The 18241-nt window shown below is 52.1% G+C and overlaps 8 protein-coding genes across 8 annotated transcripts; 2 read left to right on the top strand and 6 right to left on the bottom strand.

Annotated features, from left to right (window-relative positions):
* Nucleotides 1-562: 562 nt before the first annotated feature.
* Nucleotides 563-1725, bottom strand: ALTATR162_LOCUS6420 (uncharacterized protein; the record flags this gene model as incomplete). Its single annotated transcript, XM_043314041.1, has 2 exons — nucleotides 563-1096; nucleotides 1150-1725. The coding sequence occupies 2 exons, from the start codon at nucleotides 1723-1725 to the stop codon at nucleotides 563-565; spliced, it is 1110 nt and encodes a 369-aa protein (XP_043169976.1).
* Nucleotides 1726-2550: 825 nt separating this feature from the next.
* ALTATR162_LOCUS6419 (uncharacterized protein) lies at nucleotides 2551-3237 on the top strand (the record flags this gene model as incomplete). Its single annotated transcript, XM_043314040.1, has 1 exon — nucleotides 2551-3237. The coding sequence occupies one exon, from the start codon at nucleotides 2551-2553 to the stop codon at nucleotides 3235-3237; it is 687 nt and encodes a 228-aa protein (XP_043169975.1).
* A 60-nt stretch (nucleotides 3238-3297) lies between these two features.
* Nucleotides 3298-3963, bottom strand: ALTATR162_LOCUS6418 (uncharacterized protein; the record flags this gene model as incomplete). Its single annotated transcript, XM_043314039.1, has 1 exon — nucleotides 3298-3963. The coding sequence occupies one exon, from the start codon at nucleotides 3961-3963 to the stop codon at nucleotides 3298-3300; it is 666 nt and encodes a 221-aa protein (XP_043169974.1).
* Nucleotides 3964-4302: 339 nt separating this feature from the next.
* ALTATR162_LOCUS6417 (uncharacterized protein) lies at nucleotides 4303-7176 on the bottom strand (the record flags this gene model as incomplete). The annotated part of the gene is made up of 1 exon (XM_043314038.1): nucleotides 4303-7176. The coding sequence occupies one exon, from the start codon at nucleotides 7174-7176 to the stop codon at nucleotides 4303-4305; it is 2874 nt and encodes a 957-aa protein (XP_043169973.1).
* Nucleotides 7177-7528: 352 nt separating this feature from the next.
* ALTATR162_LOCUS6416 (uncharacterized protein) lies at nucleotides 7529-8931 on the bottom strand (the record flags this gene model as incomplete). The annotated part of the gene is made up of 3 exons (XM_043314037.1): nucleotides 7529-8142; nucleotides 8194-8477; nucleotides 8537-8931. The coding sequence occupies 3 exons, from the start codon at nucleotides 8929-8931 to the stop codon at nucleotides 7529-7531; spliced, it is 1293 nt and encodes a 430-aa protein (XP_043169972.1).
* Nucleotides 8932-10815: 1884 nt separating this feature from the next.
* ALTATR162_LOCUS6415 (uncharacterized protein) lies at nucleotides 10816-13531 on the bottom strand (the record flags this gene model as incomplete). The annotated part of the gene is made up of 2 exons (XM_043314036.1): nucleotides 10816-13360; nucleotides 13410-13531. 2 exons carry the CDS (start codon nucleotides 13529-13531, stop codon nucleotides 10816-10818), a joined length of 2667 nt encoding a protein of 888 aa, XP_043169971.1.
* A 683-nt stretch (nucleotides 13532-14214) lies between these two features.
* Nucleotides 14215-15527, top strand: ALTATR162_LOCUS6414 (uncharacterized protein; the record flags this gene model as incomplete). The annotated part of the gene is made up of 3 exons (XM_043314035.1): nucleotides 14215-14262; nucleotides 14316-15414; nucleotides 15463-15527. 3 exons carry the CDS (start codon nucleotides 14215-14217, stop codon nucleotides 15525-15527), a joined length of 1212 nt encoding a protein of 403 aa, XP_043169970.1.
* Nucleotides 15528-16069: 542 nt separating this feature from the next.
* Nucleotides 16070-17217, bottom strand: ALTATR162_LOCUS6413 (uncharacterized protein; the record flags this gene model as incomplete). The annotated part of the gene is made up of 2 exons (XM_043314034.1): nucleotides 16070-17092; nucleotides 17149-17217. 2 exons carry the CDS (start codon nucleotides 17215-17217, stop codon nucleotides 16070-16072), a joined length of 1092 nt encoding a protein of 363 aa, XP_043169969.1.
* Nucleotides 17218-18241: the final 1024 nt, after the last annotated feature.

The following is an 18241-nucleotide window of genomic DNA, read 5'->3' as shown; positions in this document are numbered from 1 at the left end:
GCACTGACGACTCCAACGGCGCATCGCGCAATCAGCCGTATGTGATTTTGGTCCGTCGCACGATGAACCCAGCGAAGTCCGACCAAACAGCGTCGCGTATTCTTCCCTTACAGTCTACGAAAATTCAAGACCATTTTTAGGAGCAACGTCTTGACACCAGCCAGCAGGCAGCACTGTAGCCTGACACGCAACCAATCATAAACTTCATCCACTATGCTGACTTCCTATTTCGCCGCTTCCTTTTCACCATGTCGTTGAACTGTATATCCTCTTTCTGCGAATCGGAGATTTCCTCGTTGTTCATATTTGCTCGGTAAGGCGATGTCTTTTGAAGAGTAAAGGATATGTAAACCGCATGGATACTTGTTCGAGTGTGGAGACATGGTTTGGAGTACGTAGACTAAAGTTTATAACAGCAATGCCTTCTACTCGTCCGATATACCCGTCTTGGCGGCGGAATCACTGAGCACACGAACTGATGTAGTAGATTATCTATTGGAAGTTATTGCAGTTAGTTCGTGGTATTTTCTAAACCTGCTAACGCATATATGAAATGTCCTCCTCAAGGCGCAGGATAACTCAATGCAAAGGCCTCTCTAATCTCCGCTTCACTCCAGCCAATGGTGAGCCCTAATTGCAACAGAATCCTCGCCTTCTGCGGGTTGTAAAATCCACTCGCAATAGTAAAGTAACCACTGTCTGGTACCAGCCCGTCTGCACTTCGATGACTAGCAACCATCGGAATACCAGTGGCAATATACAGCTCCTCAGCGGCTAAAGCAGCCTTGGTAGACACACCTCCTGCGCCAACTCCTGCGTAGACGATACCCTGAGCACCCGAGGCATAAGACGCGTTGAATAGTGAGGTATCCATGTCCTGGTGGGCGTATAGAATAGGTACAGATGCTAGGTCTGTGACGTTGGTCACATCAAAGACTACGCGACCTACAGGCTCTGAGGGCGCAAAAAAGAAGTATGGAACCTGATTGATGAAGACTCCGAGTTGCCCTGCCTCTGTTGAGGAAAAGGTGTCTAGGGTATTGGCGTTGTTCTTTGTCGTGTAGAATGCGGAGCCAATGCGGTCGTTGAGCACGATCTAGGAATGCTGTTAAAATGTGTTCTGTAGATGAGTTTGATTGATTCACTCACCATTGTCCCTCGATTACGCCCAGCAGGCGATCCAGCAAGAGTAACCGCTTGATACAAATTGAGCGGTCCATCAGCACTCAGTGCTGTAGCTGGCCTCATAGCGCCGACGACAATAACTGGCTTTGTAGAATTCACCGTACTCTCTAAGAAGAAAGCAGTCTCCTCGAGCGTATCCGTACCGTGCGTAACCACAACACCAGAAACCTCCTCCTTCGCCAACTCAGCATTAATCATATACGCTAAGCTCAAGCTGATAGTCTCATTGACGCTGCCAGAACCGACATTAGAGATCTGGTAGCCGGCAATATTCGAAATATTGAGAAGTTCTGGGACGGCATCTACGAGCTGTTGCACGCCTAGGCCGATAGAGTAACCAGTGGTTTGTGTGTTGCTGCTGCCCTGTGATGCAATTGTGCCACCGGTCGCGAAGATGGTGACATTAGGAAGGGACGAATTGATTGGTGTTTGGATGTCCTGGCGTACGAAAAGTCGGTGGAGATTTGACCGACTAAGATCGACTGGTGATGCTAGGGTAAGCGTTGTGAAGAGAGGGAGGAGGTGAGCTGGGAACCTCATCTCGCCGACTGGAAGGCGCGCGTAACTGGAACTCTAATCAATGCTTACAAGAAACCGACGCCAGGTTTTATACTCTCTTATGACCTCCATCTTACACAGCTCAAATGCCAAGTTCACCGCCGGCGAACCTACCACGCCTATCTCTACGGCCGCTTATCAAGCCAGTGTCGAGCTACGGACAAAATACTATCGCCATACCGTCTTGGTATGTCTTGAAGCAGCTCAATTAGTTAATCCTCCGAGTAGTAGCAAGGCTTGAACTTCTTGGCTATGGAAACTCTCCAGATGCGTCGCCGCGACATCGTGTCTTATCAGTAAGCCTTGCATGCGATACCCCACACTCTGGACCCGCTAGGATGTGTCGAGTAAGAATGCCAAGAGTATGCTAGCAAATCCCGATGCTGGGAGTCTTCTTTGATAGTCGTTACTGGCCTCTAGTCGTGAGGCGGCTTACGTTTGGTTTGCTAGGGTGTGAGCGTGGGCGGTACCTGGAAGATACGCACTGCCGATCGGCGCTAGAGAAAGGTCAGAACTACAGCCAAGGAAGTCGCGATGCAAACAGTAATTTAAAAAAAGGGATCAAGTTATTGACGCATGTTGGTTGAAGTGCATGATTGAAGAATCCTGTCCAGGCCAGTCGTGTTGGTGAGAGTTGAGTTCTCGGAGGTATGGTGGCTAACCCCGCTCCCTCACGCCTTTCCTCTCGATTAGGAATTAAATGACAAGAAGGCGTCCAAAGTCATATAAGACTGACACATAGCACCATGGAATTGCACACATTCTTTTCTGATTTATTTATCACCATTTATATCGTCTAACGCAGCAATGTGCCCACCATCAGACCTGGCCATCACTGGTGCCCGCGATTCAGATGACGAGACATATCCGCGTCTTTTGGAATGCAGCCCCAACACAGACATATCGAAAGCTGCCTATACACATGCAGCTGATCTGTTACATACAGCAGTCCTCAACCATAGTATCAGAGTCTATCTCTATGCTAACGCGTTGGCCAAACACACATCATCAAAGTATTTCACAGACGTCCACCACCGCGATTTACTCTTCACCGCATGCCTTTTTCACGATATGGGGACTACGCAAAAGTATGATGGCTCGCAGCGCTTCGAGGTTGAGGGCGCCGATGCAGCAGTCAGGTTTCTGTTCACCCACGGTGTCGAAGGAGCAGATGCGCATGATGTCTGGACAGCGATTGCGTGCCATACCAGCCCGGGAATCGCCGAAAGGATTGGCGAGCTCTCGAAGCTGGTTCGAATCGCCGTTATCACAGACTTTGGAAGGAAGAGCGCGGACTGGGAGGTGCTCGAGTCACTGAGAGAGCAGTTGGAAGTGCGGTACGAGCGGGTAGGGATCGAGAAGGTGCTTGGTGATGCGGTAGTGGAACAGGCGAAGCGAAAGCCAGAGAAGGCGCCGAAGGTTTCGTGGCCGCATGCAATGTACGTGGCGTCGCTCGCGGAGCCGGAGTGGGATGGTGTCAACAAGGCGTTTTGAGAGGCTGTCTGCGAGCTTCGTATCGTACAGGCTTGTAACCCACCTATATCGTTCTTGCCCTCAGCCTCCATCGCTTCTCTCCAAAAACCCGGGATCCCTCTCGATCTTGCCCTCAAACTTGGTCCACCACGCTTGGAATGCCTTCAACGGCACCGTATCTCCCGTGCCCCAGCTTGTCAAGAAGTCATAACAATTCTTAATGATCCTCTGTGCCAGTACCTTCGTCTCCACACTCCTCTGCCCCCGAAGTACTAACTCGTTGCCTTGTCCCATGTTCGGTGTTGCCGATGCCGCGGCATCTTGTGCCTTCTTCTGCTCCAAAGCTGCAGCGACTTGTTGCGCAGGCTCGATAGCTATCCCAAGAGCTAGCGGTGCGGTGCTACCGTTCGACGCATCCACTGACACACCTTCATCCACCATGGCATCGTCATTGTCGCCTAGTCCACCACCTGCGGGTCCACCAGCCTTTGCGTTGACTTTGAATATCGCGCTAGGTTTCTCGTTTGCGATTGCGCCGAGAAGTTTGAAGTCGGTGGTGCCGGGTAGTTGCGCGTATACGGCGGCGGCTGTGCCATCTGGTAATGTAACGCCTGGGAGTAGGAAGATGACGATGTGGGAGAACGACGGCTGCGAAGGAATCTGGAACGCGAACTGGGTAGGCGATATCACCGAGGAAGGTTCGGTCACGACAGGCCGTCCTGAGATGACAACGCCGACGGAAGACATGTTGGGCGTGTTGGAGACTCAGTATTCGAGTCTGTGAGCGGGGATGTACTTGGAGTGGCAGTAAGGCTGCAAGCCGAACGAAAGTACTTTTGTCATGAAAGATTCATTGTTGTGGCAGCCTTCGCGATATTTCGAATTGTTTCTGCGTCATTCCTGGTCCAAGCTTCACCCCACGTTCACCCGTCTTCGAGGTAGCTCAGGCTGATAGTCTCTTGAAATGCTGCGTAGTGCTCCATCACGAAAAATCTTGAAGTTCTAAATTTAGTCACTCCATGTGACTTCTGTACATCGCAAGCCATAAATCCGCAGCATCGATCATACCCCAGTTCTCTCCTCATCTCACATCCTGAACCCATGCACAGCGCTGACCCATGCTTGATCCATCAATTTGCTAGCCGTAATGAGAACCCTACTTCCACCCATTAGTGCCTGGAACGAACGTATCCTCTCTTCCCTATCCATCAGTATGAAGCGCGGTAGACCGATGGCTAACACGGTTTTCGCGTGATGAGTAGGAACTACCGGCACATTCAAGGGCTTTTGGAGCCACGCCACGATCGCCTGAGCAGCGAATGGGTTGAATCCTACTCGACGAAGAAAGACTTCCCAGCTTGTCTCCTGAGCAATAGGCTTGATGTCGCCAATGTCCACAGAGCCGTGTGGCAGTCCATAGTTTACCATCTCCACCACCGTGGAGCGTGCGAGAGCCTTTTCCCCTCCACGAACATACCGAACGACCACATCACCCTCCAGTTTACTAGCAAATTCCTCAAAAGCCTTTAGTGCCTCTGTATCGCGTGGGTCATCCGGCCGACTTGATCCCAGCTCTTCCATTTCACGGCTTAGGCCTTCGCCCACTAGGACCACCAGTCTCTCGTACCGTAATTGAAGAGTCATCATACGTTCGTTCACTGGTGATCTATCTGGCTGGCCGGGGAGAGCTCTTTGTTTGACCTGCTGTAAAGTGGTAAAGATCAGTCCTGTGGATGGCGAGAGTATAATGTCGGCTTCTCTGGCTACTGAATGCGGTAGCGTGTAGTCCCGATACACCATCTCTGCTTTTGGGTAAGTTTGTTCGATCTGTTTCAGCATTCTTCGCTGCTGGAGGAAGGTCGACGATATCACGAAAGAGCAAGGCGCTAGATTGCTTGGAACGGCGGGCAGTGTGGGCAGTGGCTTATTGACCGTTTGCGCCTGCTGGTCCTGAGTCGCTGGCCGGTGCGAAGATTGCCTTGATCGAGCATATCCCTTCAAATCCGGCGCCTCGCTCGTACTGACCTTCGCGGGGTCTACGGGCTTTCCCCGCGTCTTCATGAACTTATGAAGAGCGGTTGACGCTGAGAATCCACCAAAAATTAGATCGCCACTCGCATCCTTGGGCGCTTGCGGTCTCTGAGAGGCATGATTCATCGTCTTCGATCGGATCGTTGAGATCGGAACTGGTCCTTGTCCTTCAAAATGATGACTCTGTTGCATCACTCTAAGCGGCTGGATCTGTAGGTGTCCAGACTTCTGCGCGGATGTCCGCTTTCGATGCTTTTCTTCCATCTCTTCTTCCATTTCTAACTTTCGCTTGCGTATCAGGGCTTCCATGTCCCACCGCTCGTTGTCTTCCTCCGGATCCAACTCTTCCTCGTTCTCGTCTTCATCAAGAATACGCAAACCTTCACGCTTCCATACCTGTGCAGAGCTGGTCGCAAAGTCACTGGTCTCTGCTTCAGTGATGATCTTAGTCATTTCAGACTCGCCATGAAGCTTCTCTTGGAGGCTTGGAGTAGACACCTTGGTATTGAGAAAGCCCCACTTTAACTCTCTTTCCAGAACCGAAAGCCCATGCCACGACGTCGCCGACTTTAGGTCTTCGCGCTTGATCCGCGAGATGAAATTCATCTGGGCTTGAAGCTCTGAACCACCAGGCCGATGTTTGCCACCCTTCTGCTGATTGTACTCATTCCATGGTGCAATGGGTAGCGAGAAGTCAACTTCAGGAATATTCACTCTCGCAATCGTGTCGGCGCCTGATAATCGCTCACGGTCGATTCCCCTCCTCGCTTGCTCCGCCAAGGCCTCGATTTCTTGAAAGAACTCGTCGGACTCGATACCGGATTTGTTTCCCTCACCAGTCACTAGATCTTGACCCCATGGTTCGTAGGGAATGTACTCATGTAGAGTGTCTGCGAAAGACACAGTTTTCAGCTTTCTCATGGGCGAAGTGGAAAACATTGGTGGCGTGAGCGGACCTTCCACCTTGAGATCTTCGGCTCGGCGCTTCAGTGTGAGTAAGGTGGATACTTCGAAGACAGTATCGAAATTGGGTGGGTTAGTGATATCGAGTAACATTGAGTCGCTGCTATCAGAGTCCTTGCGAAGCAGAGAATCCGCCGCCATGATCTGGTCGTGCAAAGCTTGCGCCTCAACAGTGACCGAGTCGCTACTATATGAAGCTAGTGGCAGACGATTTGCAGGTGAGGATGGAATATAAGGTGTCACTGGCGGCGATAGTGGGAGCAATGGTGGTGTGACAGGCCGGACGATCGATTTCTGCATAGTTAGTAAACGGATACTAACAAGAGCTTTGCCTACCTGTTTTCGTATCATGCCTTCTGCTTCGATCTTTTCGCCATCTTCCGGTATATACGCATCTCGAATAGCTTCCTGCAGATAAGCCAACACTTCCCTCGTGACAGCGAGTTTCTCGGCTTTGACTTGCGCGTCGCACTGTGCAGGATAGGAGAAGTACTTGGTTGGCCATCCGAAGCCTTCGTCGTTCTGCTCTACAGTAACCTCGGAAGGGATTTGCAAGGTTTTGAAGTCAGGCACAGCTAAATTACCGAAGCTCAGCAAATCGAGCTGATGGTCCGATTGCAATACCGGCAGCTCTTGCTTCAGACCACGTATCCACATTTGGCTGCTAGTCGCTGACGGGTCGGTTGTAGGCACTTCTCTAAGGGAATGTACTGCCTTGAGGAGTAGTGCAGCGTTCTTGTCCACTGCAAGTCGTTCCTTGATAAGTGCGCTGACGGCACTAATGATGGTCGCATTAGAGGGATCGTGAAGATATCGATCAAAATCATCGTTTGATGGCACCAGGAAATTGCCAGTATACAGCAGCTCAGTCTCGTAATCTACGCAGGCACGTTGCGCTCGCGCCCATTCGAGGATGCTTGGATCCTGCTCTTGCGATATGGGATCTGGGTCGAATTTCAGTTCCATTGCAGACACGGCCGAGGTATTTTTGTATCGACAAAGGTGAGTGAGAATAGCGATACTTCAGCTTCAGTACTGAAACTAGTGCAAACGGTGAGTTTCAAGTTCGAGAGTTGCGCCTTCCTCAACCTACACGCTAGGGCCTTCACGTGGTTATACAGTCAGCGGAGTATCACTATGAGCAAGTCGCACACAGATGCTTTGGATGATTTGTTGATTTATTCTTTCATTAACTCGTGGCTACACTGTGCCATGCTTTGTCTCGGATTCTTCCATATATTTTCAAGTGAATGTGCAAAGGATATCGAACTATGTACATGCGGGTAAAACTGTACTTCCTTCCACTAAGCGTGTGCGCTTACTTAGGAACTGGCTTCTGGCCGAAACCAAGGGACTGGTTACCACCGTTGAAAGCAACAAGCTGTGCCTTGAACATGGTGTCGCCGTAGATCTGCAGACCTGCACCCTGGTTACCCTGTACACCACCGAAGCAAGTGGTGTTTGCTGCATCGACAGTGGCGAAAGTGATCTGGCTACCGGGGATCTTGGCCATGTACGAGTCACCGATTGCAACACTCATGTCGGGAAGAGTGGCACCGCAAGGGTAGATGAAACCACCGACCTGAGCGTTGAGCTGAGCACCCTTGACTTGCGAGTAGTATGCCTCGGCGACCTGCTGGTCGACGAGGAGGAGCGATGTACCGGTGTCGGCAATGGCGTCGGATCCTTGAGGGTTCTCGAAAAGCTGATCGCCGACAGCAAATTTGGTAGAGCCAAACTGCCAGAAGCCAGTGTCGGCCTTGACCGGAATCCATGCCATGTCGCCTTCAAACTTGGTGGCATCGATCTTGCCGAACTCATACACGCCGGTGCCATCTGGGTCGAGATCGGCAGTGAAGACGGGCATGTCTAGATTGGGCATAACGTTGTCGAAAAAGGTCTTTGCGGGGGTCTTCTTGGTACCATCGTTTACTGGCTATTGTCAGTACAAATACATGTGTACATCTCGCATAGGAAACTTACCAGTGTTGAGGTTGGAGAATGCAAGACCGACAAGACCATCAGTGTTGGTATCCTGAACGAAAGACTGAGACACTTGGTTCGCAAGCTCGACAGTCTGACCCTCGACCTTGACACCTCCAATGGTGACAGTGTCGGTTCCAACAACACCAGCAGCGCCGGAACCATCACCGTAGCTGATCTTCCATTGAGCACCGGCTGTCGCCTTGAAGGTAGTAGACTTGGACGCATCAAAAGCTGTGTGCTGGCCAATCAATTGCGGGTCGAGCTCAGTGCTGAACATCCAGCTGGGCGATAAGAGTCAGTAAACTGTGCTGCATAAACACATGGTAGGTGTGGAGCTTACAGATCGGAAGAGCCAGAGTCGAAGTCCAAGTTCAGCGTCTGACCACCAATATCGACGGGCGACAAGAACAGAGCGGCGTTTTCCTCGGGGTTGGCCGCAACAGTACCAGTCTTGTTACCACCAGTGGCAGCAGCCGCAGTCACGTTCTGGCTTTGCTTGGAGAATGAGATGAAACCCTCCTTGACCATAAAGTCTTCCTTGACCTTGAAGTTGTACTTCCTAAACACCTTCCTCATGGCAGCAGCGCCATTGGGTCCAGTAGGGTGAGCCCTGTTGATTTGCCTGGGAACTTTGAATGAACGTTTTTGGAGACCCCTCTTGCGTGCAGGGGCGGGAACGGCTAGCACAACGGCTGCCAAAAGAGTGACGAAAAAGAGGAATCGTAGAGAGAACATGTTGAGCTAATGCTGACCGGCAGCCGGACTGGAAGAACCTGTCGTTTGGAAAGAAGGGAATGGTTTAAAGAAAGAAAAGTACGAAACGAAACACGACTTCCTCGAAAGAAACAGAACAGAAGGCTCGGCCTGATGGTAGTCCACGGTTCTCAAGGAGTGTGCGAGGAGAGTGCTTTTAAAGAAGGAACGTCTACGCGACCAACGATGTAGAGAGTGTGAAACTTGAGGAAGATGAAACCCGTACCTGCAATTCGAACCGATACCGACGCATGATGAAAGATGTGGGAGCGCTAACTCGACACTCAAGGCCAAGCTGAGATCCACGCGGCAGCAGACAAAACGCTATGCGTGCTGCATTGATGATGATCCATGGGGAACATCAAGCCTAGCTCCTGTCAGGTTTTCAGGCACAAAGTCTAGAAGCCGGCCTAGTTGGCTAGTAAACGTGAGAAACGGGGTCTATGGGTCTGGTAACCGCGACATGATTGGCTCAAAAGCACCTCGAGCCTCATCGGAGAGGTATCGATAAGGGGATGGGGGTCGTTACGCGTCCAGCTTGACGCTGTTGAAGAAATGTGGAGAGGGCTAGCAACAGGCATGGCATCGACTGCAGGTACGTTTCAGTACCGTGGTACCAGCCAACGTCAGAGTCGCACGAGAGGCTCTCTAACGGCAGAACTAGCTTGCGTGTGGCGATGCTAGAAAGTTGTTTCTGCCAGCCACCTCATTTCAACTGACGATTGTTATTGCTCTGCTGCTTTGGAAGCACACATCTCTGTCTGCCGAGTCGTCTGAACTTGACGACGCGCGGTTATGCCGTCAACGAGCATGAACCGGTGAGCTGACGAAGCCGCGGGAGTAGTGTTTCGCAATGCCAAGACCAGACAAGCTAACTGGGCGTCGCCGCAAGGATGAAACAAAGGGCCCGCCAGCCCGCAACTCGAGAAGAAGCAGCCGACGGAGGATTCTCTCCATGTCTCTCGCGTATCCGAGATGTTAGACAAGCAACCGGGGCGAGGCTTAATTGTCATGTTGCGGCGTCGGATGTGCGGTTCCTCCACGGCCAACCAACCTGATGTGTCTCTTCCCAAACATGCTCCATCACTGCAAACATGCTTCATCGCGGTTTGGCGCCACTTATCTCGGCAAGTAAACAGACTGGGCATGCGTCGATGCGAAGTTCATGTTTCGAATCTCATGACGAGCTGTTGGTCAGACCAGTGCAATAATCTCCTCACTTTACAAGCCGTCGCCTCGAAGGACGAATGGCCAGCGCCAGGCTGCGTGGACGATCAGGCTTCTCCACTCTATATTTTGGTACAGTCACGTAAAAGAGATGGCGCAAAGCATAAATGAGTGCTGTTGGGAACAGCACGCATCGCTAGGCGTTAGTCCGAAAAAGTAGTCGCGTTGATCTACTCAAGCGAGAGTGGCGTCACAAGAAGGAACCGCAAGTGCACAAGCTTCCCCGGGAAGGCGCCAACATCTTGACACTGACAGGCGGAGTCGACTGCATGAAATCAATGCGTATATTCGAATAGTGAATGAGAGCGCTTTTGTTCTATCATAAGGTGATGTTCCTATTACATCGTCGACGCGTCACCATAGGCCCATTCCTCATCATGAGTCTGGTCGCCAATACCGGTCTACTCTCGGACAACTCATACGCTGCCAGCTCTTTGATCCTTTGCTCTGCTCGAACTATGCCATGTACACATCACAGCTAGGCGATAACCGCATGCAAGATTGGTGCTGTACATTCGAGTGCATCGGCGTCCAACCCCCTCGGCATGGACTTTGTACTCCGAACATCGGCCTACCGCATAGGTCGATGCATGGCGCCCTGATAGCATTGGTATGGCTAAATTTTGATCCTCAGGCGTTTCATCCAAGCAGCTCCACATCTAAACCGATAGCCCTCATGAAGAGGTTCACGTTGGCTGTACGTGCGCTTGCCATCTCAGCAGGTAAAGCCTTGCTAACAGAGACCGTCTCCATGACACGGTCCTTGACGCCGAGTACCAAACGCTGTTGCTGCTCGGGACTGGCGCCCACACCCATTGCAGCCAAGAACTGCCAGATGTACATATCGTCGGTATCGTTGATGCTTCCAGGGAACAGATAGGGAAGAACAGGCTCGATGACGTCGAACAGGCGGTTGTAGAGCGCTGTCCACTGTTGCCAGTCGGTCACCATTTCAGGAGCTGACTGCTTAAGAAGCTCAGCACGGGAGATGAGGAACGTGAGGAGTGTAAGACCAATCCTGCTGCGAGCCACAACGTGGAGGTTAGTACGGTCCAAGACAAGACCAAGAAGACCGATGACGATGTTCAATGGTGCTTCCGAGATGTGTGCGTGGATAGGCGACATGACGGTCTGAGAGAAAAGGTCAACCTCTTCTCGGATGGCTGCGCTCAAAGGCTCTTCGGGCGTAGCGATAGCATGCCCAACCACGGAGAGAGCATCCAGATGAACCACAATCATGGTGACAACGGTGATGCGCTCCTGCTCGTTGATGTGTCGGAAGAGTCGCGGAATCACCTTCTTTCCCTTGGCATGTGAAAGGATGGAGATGAAGGGATGCGGTGTGCTAGTCATTGTTAGCGAGAAAGAGACTTTGGGGGATATCGACACATGCCTGGGGTTGATGGGCTCCATGATCTTGGTGTTTAGCCAAAGTTGCTGGTGGAGAGCCTCAATCTTCGATCGCCACTCCATGTGCGCCTGGATGGCTTCAGGAGGGCTGCTTTCTTGGATCGGCGGTGGCATTGCCCGCTCATGGTCTTCCATCTGCATAAGGTTCTTGTACACAGCCTCGATGTTGCGGAGGGCTTCCTTCCGATCAGCAATGGAAGACTTGTGGTTTTTCGGCAGCTTGTCGTTGGTTTCCGGTCGCTTGAGGTTGAGCAGTGGTCGTGGGGTCTTGGAGTTGCTGAAAGCAATCTTTCCGAGGCTGCCTTCAACAACGAGCTGCCTAGCCTTTGGCCTCGCTTTGGCAGCCTCGACTGCTCGCTGGATCTGCTGCTCCATGCGTTGCATGTGGTTGTCACCTCCTCGGCCTTGTCTGCGGTTGCCAAACCGGTTGTTAGTCTGGAACAGGTAAGTCTGGGCAAATTGGCTTGCTGGCTGGTGAGGGTTTTGACGTGGAGCACCCCGAATTTGGGTGAAGACCTGGTAGTAGAAGTCCTCAGCAATAGCCGCCTCGGGTCCTCTTTCCTCCAAGTTGCCGGTCGCAGTCATCAGCTGCTGCAACTGGATTCGAGTGATGAAGTTCTTATCCTGCGGCGTCATCAGGCCGTTGTCCTTTGCCAAGAGAGCAATCTTGTGGTTCCGCTTAGCTCGTTTAGCATCTTCCTCGAGGAAGGCCGCGCGCTCGGCCTCGGAAAGCTGTAGGAGTTGCTCGGGGTGTGTGATGACCATTCCGGGAAACGAAGGACCCCGGTTGTGACCTGCCGGAAGACCGCGAGCGGCTTGAGGGCCTTGCGGAGCGTTTGGAACCATCGGTTGGCCTTGACCGGCCAGACGGTTCGGGTTCTGCAAGATCTGTCGAGGCTGTGTAGGTGGGCCTTGAGCCTGAGCCTGTGCCTGGGGTGGCGCCTGGCGTTGCTGCTGGGCGCTGGGCTCGTTGGCCTGAGGCCTCTGTCGCTGTAGGATGGTGGGCTGTTGAGGCGGTTGAGAGCGGACGGGTTGATCGGGGAGCTCAGCTCGAACCTGCTGCTGCTGCTGTCTCGGTGGCTGCTGTTGCTGTTGAGGCCTTTGCAGAATCTGGGGTGCAAATTGTCCTGGCATACCTCCAGCGGGCATGCCGGGGTACTGGGGCTGACCGTGTGAGAAGTGTTGCTGGTGCTGTTGCGGGTACTGCTGTTGTTGCGCATATCCTGGGAAGCCTGGAGGTGGCGCCTGTTGAACTGGAGGTGCACCAATGGATTGGGCGCGCATCATGGCTTCGACCTCTTCCATGCTCATGGCCTTTCTAGTCGGTGCAGGCTGTTGCGAAGCGGCAGGGGGCTGCGGAGAAGGTTGCCTCTGTGCAGCTGGTTGCTTCGGCTTGAGGCCCCAAATATCGGCGCGCGCCTCCAACTGAGGGATGTACTCGGGGTCCTTGTAGCTCTCGTAGCCAGTTCGGTTAGGTTTGGACGCTTGTGGGACAGGCGGTCTCTGCTGGTACTGTTGTTGCTGGTGGTGTTGGTACTGCTGCTGCTGCTGCTGTTGCTGTTGCTGCTGCTGAGGATACTTCTGACGAGCCTGGTACAGCATCTGCTCCTCTTGCAGGGTGTTTGATACCATGGACGTCTGGCCAGCGAAATCGAAGTGTTTCCCAACAGACTGCTGCGTGGCGGGGCCGCCGCCAAAGGTGTCGTCGTTGAGGTCATCGGCATCGTCGTCGAGCTGGTCGCCTAGGCCGTCGTACGTCTCCTCAAAGTCGATGCTGCGGAAGGGGTAAGTGGGAGCTGTGGCCTATATTGGACGCGACCTACACATCGTCATCGGCTGCCCCTCCACCAAGTGCGGCGAAGGCGTCGTGCTGGCCAAAACCGGGAGCATTGGAGGCGTGGCCCCGGTCTCTCGGGAGATTCGTATCAAAGCCGAAGAAAGACATGGTGGGCGGTGCCCGGTGGGGTTGATGGTTTGGCTGTTGCTCTTAGACTTCGGGCGAGCTGATATTTGACACGCGAGAGTGGTGACGTTGGGCTAGGGTAAGGGCAGATTGGCAGGGCGGTGGTCGCATCGGCGCAATCACGAAAGAACAGCGGTCAAGGTGCAAGCTGCGGAATCCGAAAGCGGTCGCAGCGTACAGCAACTCGGACGGTGGTGGTAGTGGGCGAGGTGGTGCTACGACTTGGGTTGGCTGTGTTCGCGCCTTCGTCCCAATTGGCGGCAAGTCCCGCCCTTACCCAAACATGGCTTCTGGGCGAATCAGCCACACTTGACCACTTTACCACTGCGCCCGATACGACCACTCCTTTTACCTTGTTCCACCACGTATTTTCTTCTTCACCCACGCCCTCCTTCACCTTGACCACCCCTTACCTGCTGATGCGCATTCCCCGCGTCTCGCATCCGCTCGTTTCCCTATAGTCCATTTCCGGGGAAGACTCGCGCCGAGTGTCCGGCACCGCCATCTGGGCTACGCCTCACGCCTTCACCTGAACTTGAACCTACGCTTCCCACCACACCTCGACCGTCGTCTGCAGCGCACGCAATTGAGCAAGCAAAGTGGAGGGCCCCAACGTCACCGAAAAGAAACATCCGTCCGAGCAGCAGCCTCAGGGTCGGAACGCCATGGCAGGCAGCCAGCGGTATATCCGCTACATTGTCTTTGCGGTAGTGGTACGTGCCGTCCACGTGTAATGATTACAGAAGCAGCCATTGACTTTTTCTAGGCACTTGTCCTCCTCTACTTCATCGGCTCCTCCTCGTCTGTGCCTTCCGCAAGCTGGCCAGTCTACCAAGACAACAAATCGCCCGCGACTCCCCAGGGCAATGCTCCAGTCGCCAACGATGACGTCCAGCAAGTCACGCCCCCTACCACACCCAACCAGCAGAAGCTCCCGCCCGCGACCATGCCCGGCGACCGCATGAACGCAACCTTCGTGACCCTCGCCCGTAACTCCGATGTCTGGGAGATTGCCGAGTCTATCCGCCAAGTCGAAGACCGCTTCAACCGCAAATTCAACTACGACTGGGTCTTCCTCAACGACGACGACTTCAGCGATGAGTTCAAGAAGGTTACCACTGCGCTCGTATCCGGTACGACCAAGTACGGCAAGATTCCCAAGGAACACTGGTCCTTCCCTGAATGGATTGACCAGGACAAGGCTGCCAAGGTTCGCGAGACCATGAAGGAGAAGAAGATCATCTACGGCGACTCTGTCAGCTACAGGCACATGTGCCGCTACGAGTCTGGCTTCTTCTTCCGCCACCCCTTGATGCTCGACTACGAGTGGTACTGGCGCGTCGAGCCCAGCGTCAAGCTCTACTGCGACATCAACTACGACACCTTCAAGTTCATGGCCGACAACAAGAAGAAGTACAGCTTCACCCTCAGTCTCTACGAATACGTCGAGACCATTCCTACCCTTTGGGACGCCACCAAGAACTTCACCAAGCACTACCCTCAGCACATTGTCAAGGACAACGCCATGAAGTTCCTTAGTGACGACGGCGGTGAGACGTACAACCACTGCCATTTCTGGTCCAACTTCGAGATCGGCAACCTCAACTGGCTCCGCTCCGACGCATACATCGACTTCTTCACCTCGCTCGACCATGCTGGTGGTTTCTTCTACGAGCGATGGGGCGATGCTCCTGTGCACTCCATTGCTGCTGGTCTGCTCCTACAAAAGGACGAGATCCACTTCTTCAACGACATTGCCTACTACCACGTTCCCTTTACGCATTGCCCAACTGGTGAGCAATACCGTCTCGACCACAAGTGCTCCTGTAACCCCAAGGACAACTTTGACTGGAACGGATACAGCTGTAAGTTCACCTGAAATTAACCATCAACACACGCTTACACCATGACAGGCACATCTCGCTTCTACGAAATGCAAGGCATGGAGAAGCCAGCAGGGTACGAAAAGGAGCAATAAGCGCTCAATCTCACTTCCATCCTACTTCGATCCGAACAACCTTGAATTTATCTCATCTCTCTTGGCACACTAGTCTGACTATTCGTCAAGTGCACCACTCTCGACTTCAGCCAAGGTTTGGCGTGTGCTAAAAATTGTCTTCTTCGTTCTCGCAATTTTGACTCTCCTCGGGACGTGTATTGCCAGAGGGCGGCGACCGACCGGGCACTTTGATCAGGGAAAAACTTCATTGCCCAAGTGGCCTTCGTAGGGATAGTCCAAAACCATATCGGTGTATATGCGGAATTGGTGTTGGTTCTGGTGATTTTTGTGGGCTACTTTTTTGGCAAGTCATCCGGATGTGGGCGGGCAATTGGCGGTTACCTATGTATTGTGTTGTTGAATCGATGCACACATGCAGTTGATGATTGTAGAGTAATGACATCTTCGATCATGTGCGAACATCTCAGATATTCTTTTCGTTGAACCATTGCAATCTAGATATTGCTTGTTCACTTTTTAAGACTCGTAGTCTGATTCCAGTGTTTATCGTATGCCTGCGTTTACTTTTTCGTCACAAAAGACTCCTTACGCTGCCTCATACCCGAAAACGGACACTCTCCTGCTCCCCGACTCTTCATAAATTCGGCAGTCGCCCTCATTTCCTCAAAGCCCTTGCCCTCTTGTGGTGGCGGTCCGATCGTTTTCAGGTCATATCCTGTTGGCTTGTACCTATCGGCCTTACTCCCTGGTTTCCTCGCGCCAAACATCCTCAGAAGTAACGCGCCAGGACTCCAGATGGACCAAAAGCCGGGCTGAATATACCAAGGTTGAAAACCACTATGGCTGAAATTGTACAAGCCCTCAGCATTCGGAGTAGGCGCGACGGATTGGTAGGCAAGAACCTCCGGACGAGGCAGCATAAAGTAGCGGAGGAGTATCTTGCGGATGCTCCTAATGGTGAACAGGAGAGCAGACACGAGAGGATGAGGTGCTTCGATGCAGAGACTTGTTCTCATCGTGTCATCCAGATCCGAACCAACGATTTGTCTAAGGAATGCCGTGGCTCCCTTGCCCATCTTCTTGGTGACTGAATCAACATAGACCCTCACATACTGGTCGCCTGTCGTTGTCGGCTTCGAAACCTCTTTCTCGTACCCTCCCGTCCATTCAATCAACTCAGTCACGAAATGTAACCCATCCTGCCATCCCGATTCAGAGCTTTTCAGTGGAGTGAATGGAATCTCCATGTCTTCGCCAAGGTTGCGATGGAAGATCCCCACGGCGCACTTTTCGGCATCGCTGAGCTTCCGCCATTCCTCTTTGTCTATAACGTGCAAGATTTCCAATGCCCCGTCACCCAAGGTGTGCAAAAGGTCCATGTCTAGAATCTTTCCCGCTTTGCGATATCGAGCGTGGAGGTAGTTCATTCGCGCAACAGCATCCATATAGCGCTCAGAATCCCGTGGTTGCGTCTGTGACTCGCGTAGAAGGATTTCCGTATCAACAGCTCGTCTTCCTGCATTTCTGGTGTTATTTTGGCCGGTGACGGCGAATAGCTTTGACATTGTGGGTATCCCGCCCGCCTACATGACCGAGTCAGTGGCAATAACACTTAGAGGGTTTGGAGTACTACACATACCTTCAAAAGCGCAACACTTCGCGCCTTGTTCATTGCATAGGGGAACTCGAGCGATTGCAGCTGGGTCATGATGTCAAACGCTTCCTGCGTAGTCATGCTCGACAACGGCCTTTTACTGTCTGCAAAGGGAGACGCAATCTTGTCGGCACGCTTGTAACGTAACCAACGAACAAGGGCGAGATACGCAATTGAAAAGCTCATAAAAACAAAATGCTTCGCGGTAAAGGCTCGCACGCATGCTAGCGAAATTGACAAACTTGGGGGTTGGAATATATCTGGAGCCATGATGAGGACTGAGTAGAAACAAATTGCAGCGTCTTTCTTGAAAGAGAAAAACGCAGATGTTCCAAGTTATATACATGCCGCTGTCGAAGCGGTGAACTTCACATGAGAAAAGTTCCCATACAAATTACATGAAGTATTCCAGTAGTATGGTCGGTTGAACTTCCAAGGTTTGTTCATGATAAATCGATTGGATATTCGCAACTCATCCTCACACGGGCCGATTGAGTAACACATGAAAAAGATTGAACCAATCAAGTCGCAGCTGAGTGCCGAGGTAGAGACATCGCACGATGGAAGTGCCAAGTCAAGCTTTACCCTAAAGCTCCAATCTTGCGAGACGAGCCGAATATAGGCAGTGGTTCCAGGCAAGAATCAAAGTCGCGCTATTATTTTGGTAATGAAAATGGTTATAGGATTTGAAGCTCAGAGAAATAGTGAAAAAAAATCCATAATTCTGCGTCTGATGCACTAGAGAATTGGAACGATTCGCAAGATTCTCCATAACAGTCCATGAAGATTCTAAGCTCGTACAAGGCTTGGACTAAGACGTAGTAGATACTAGGCAAGTCTTACCGAGAGGACGCAGCTTACTTACGTAGGTAGCTCGTTTGTGGGATACCCTTCAGCAAGTTACTTGGCATTTCCTAAACCTGCGTATCATATGGCGTAATTGAACTGAGTGTGGAATCACTCAGTTTCTTAGAAGACAAGGAGTGTGTGAACGAAGACGTGAAGGAGACGTAAGAATGAGAATCTAGTTGAAATGCACGCTAGTACCACTATGCTCGCTAAGAACGCTAATACCATC

Source organism: Alternaria atra (assembly GCF_907166805.1).
Source record: "Alternaria atra isolate CS162 genome assembly, contig: 25, whole genome shotgun sequence".
NCBI lineage: Eukaryota > Fungi > Ascomycota > Dothideomycetes > Pleosporales > Pleosporaceae > Alternaria > Alternaria atra.
This window is presented reverse-complemented; position numbering and strand designations above follow the sequence as displayed.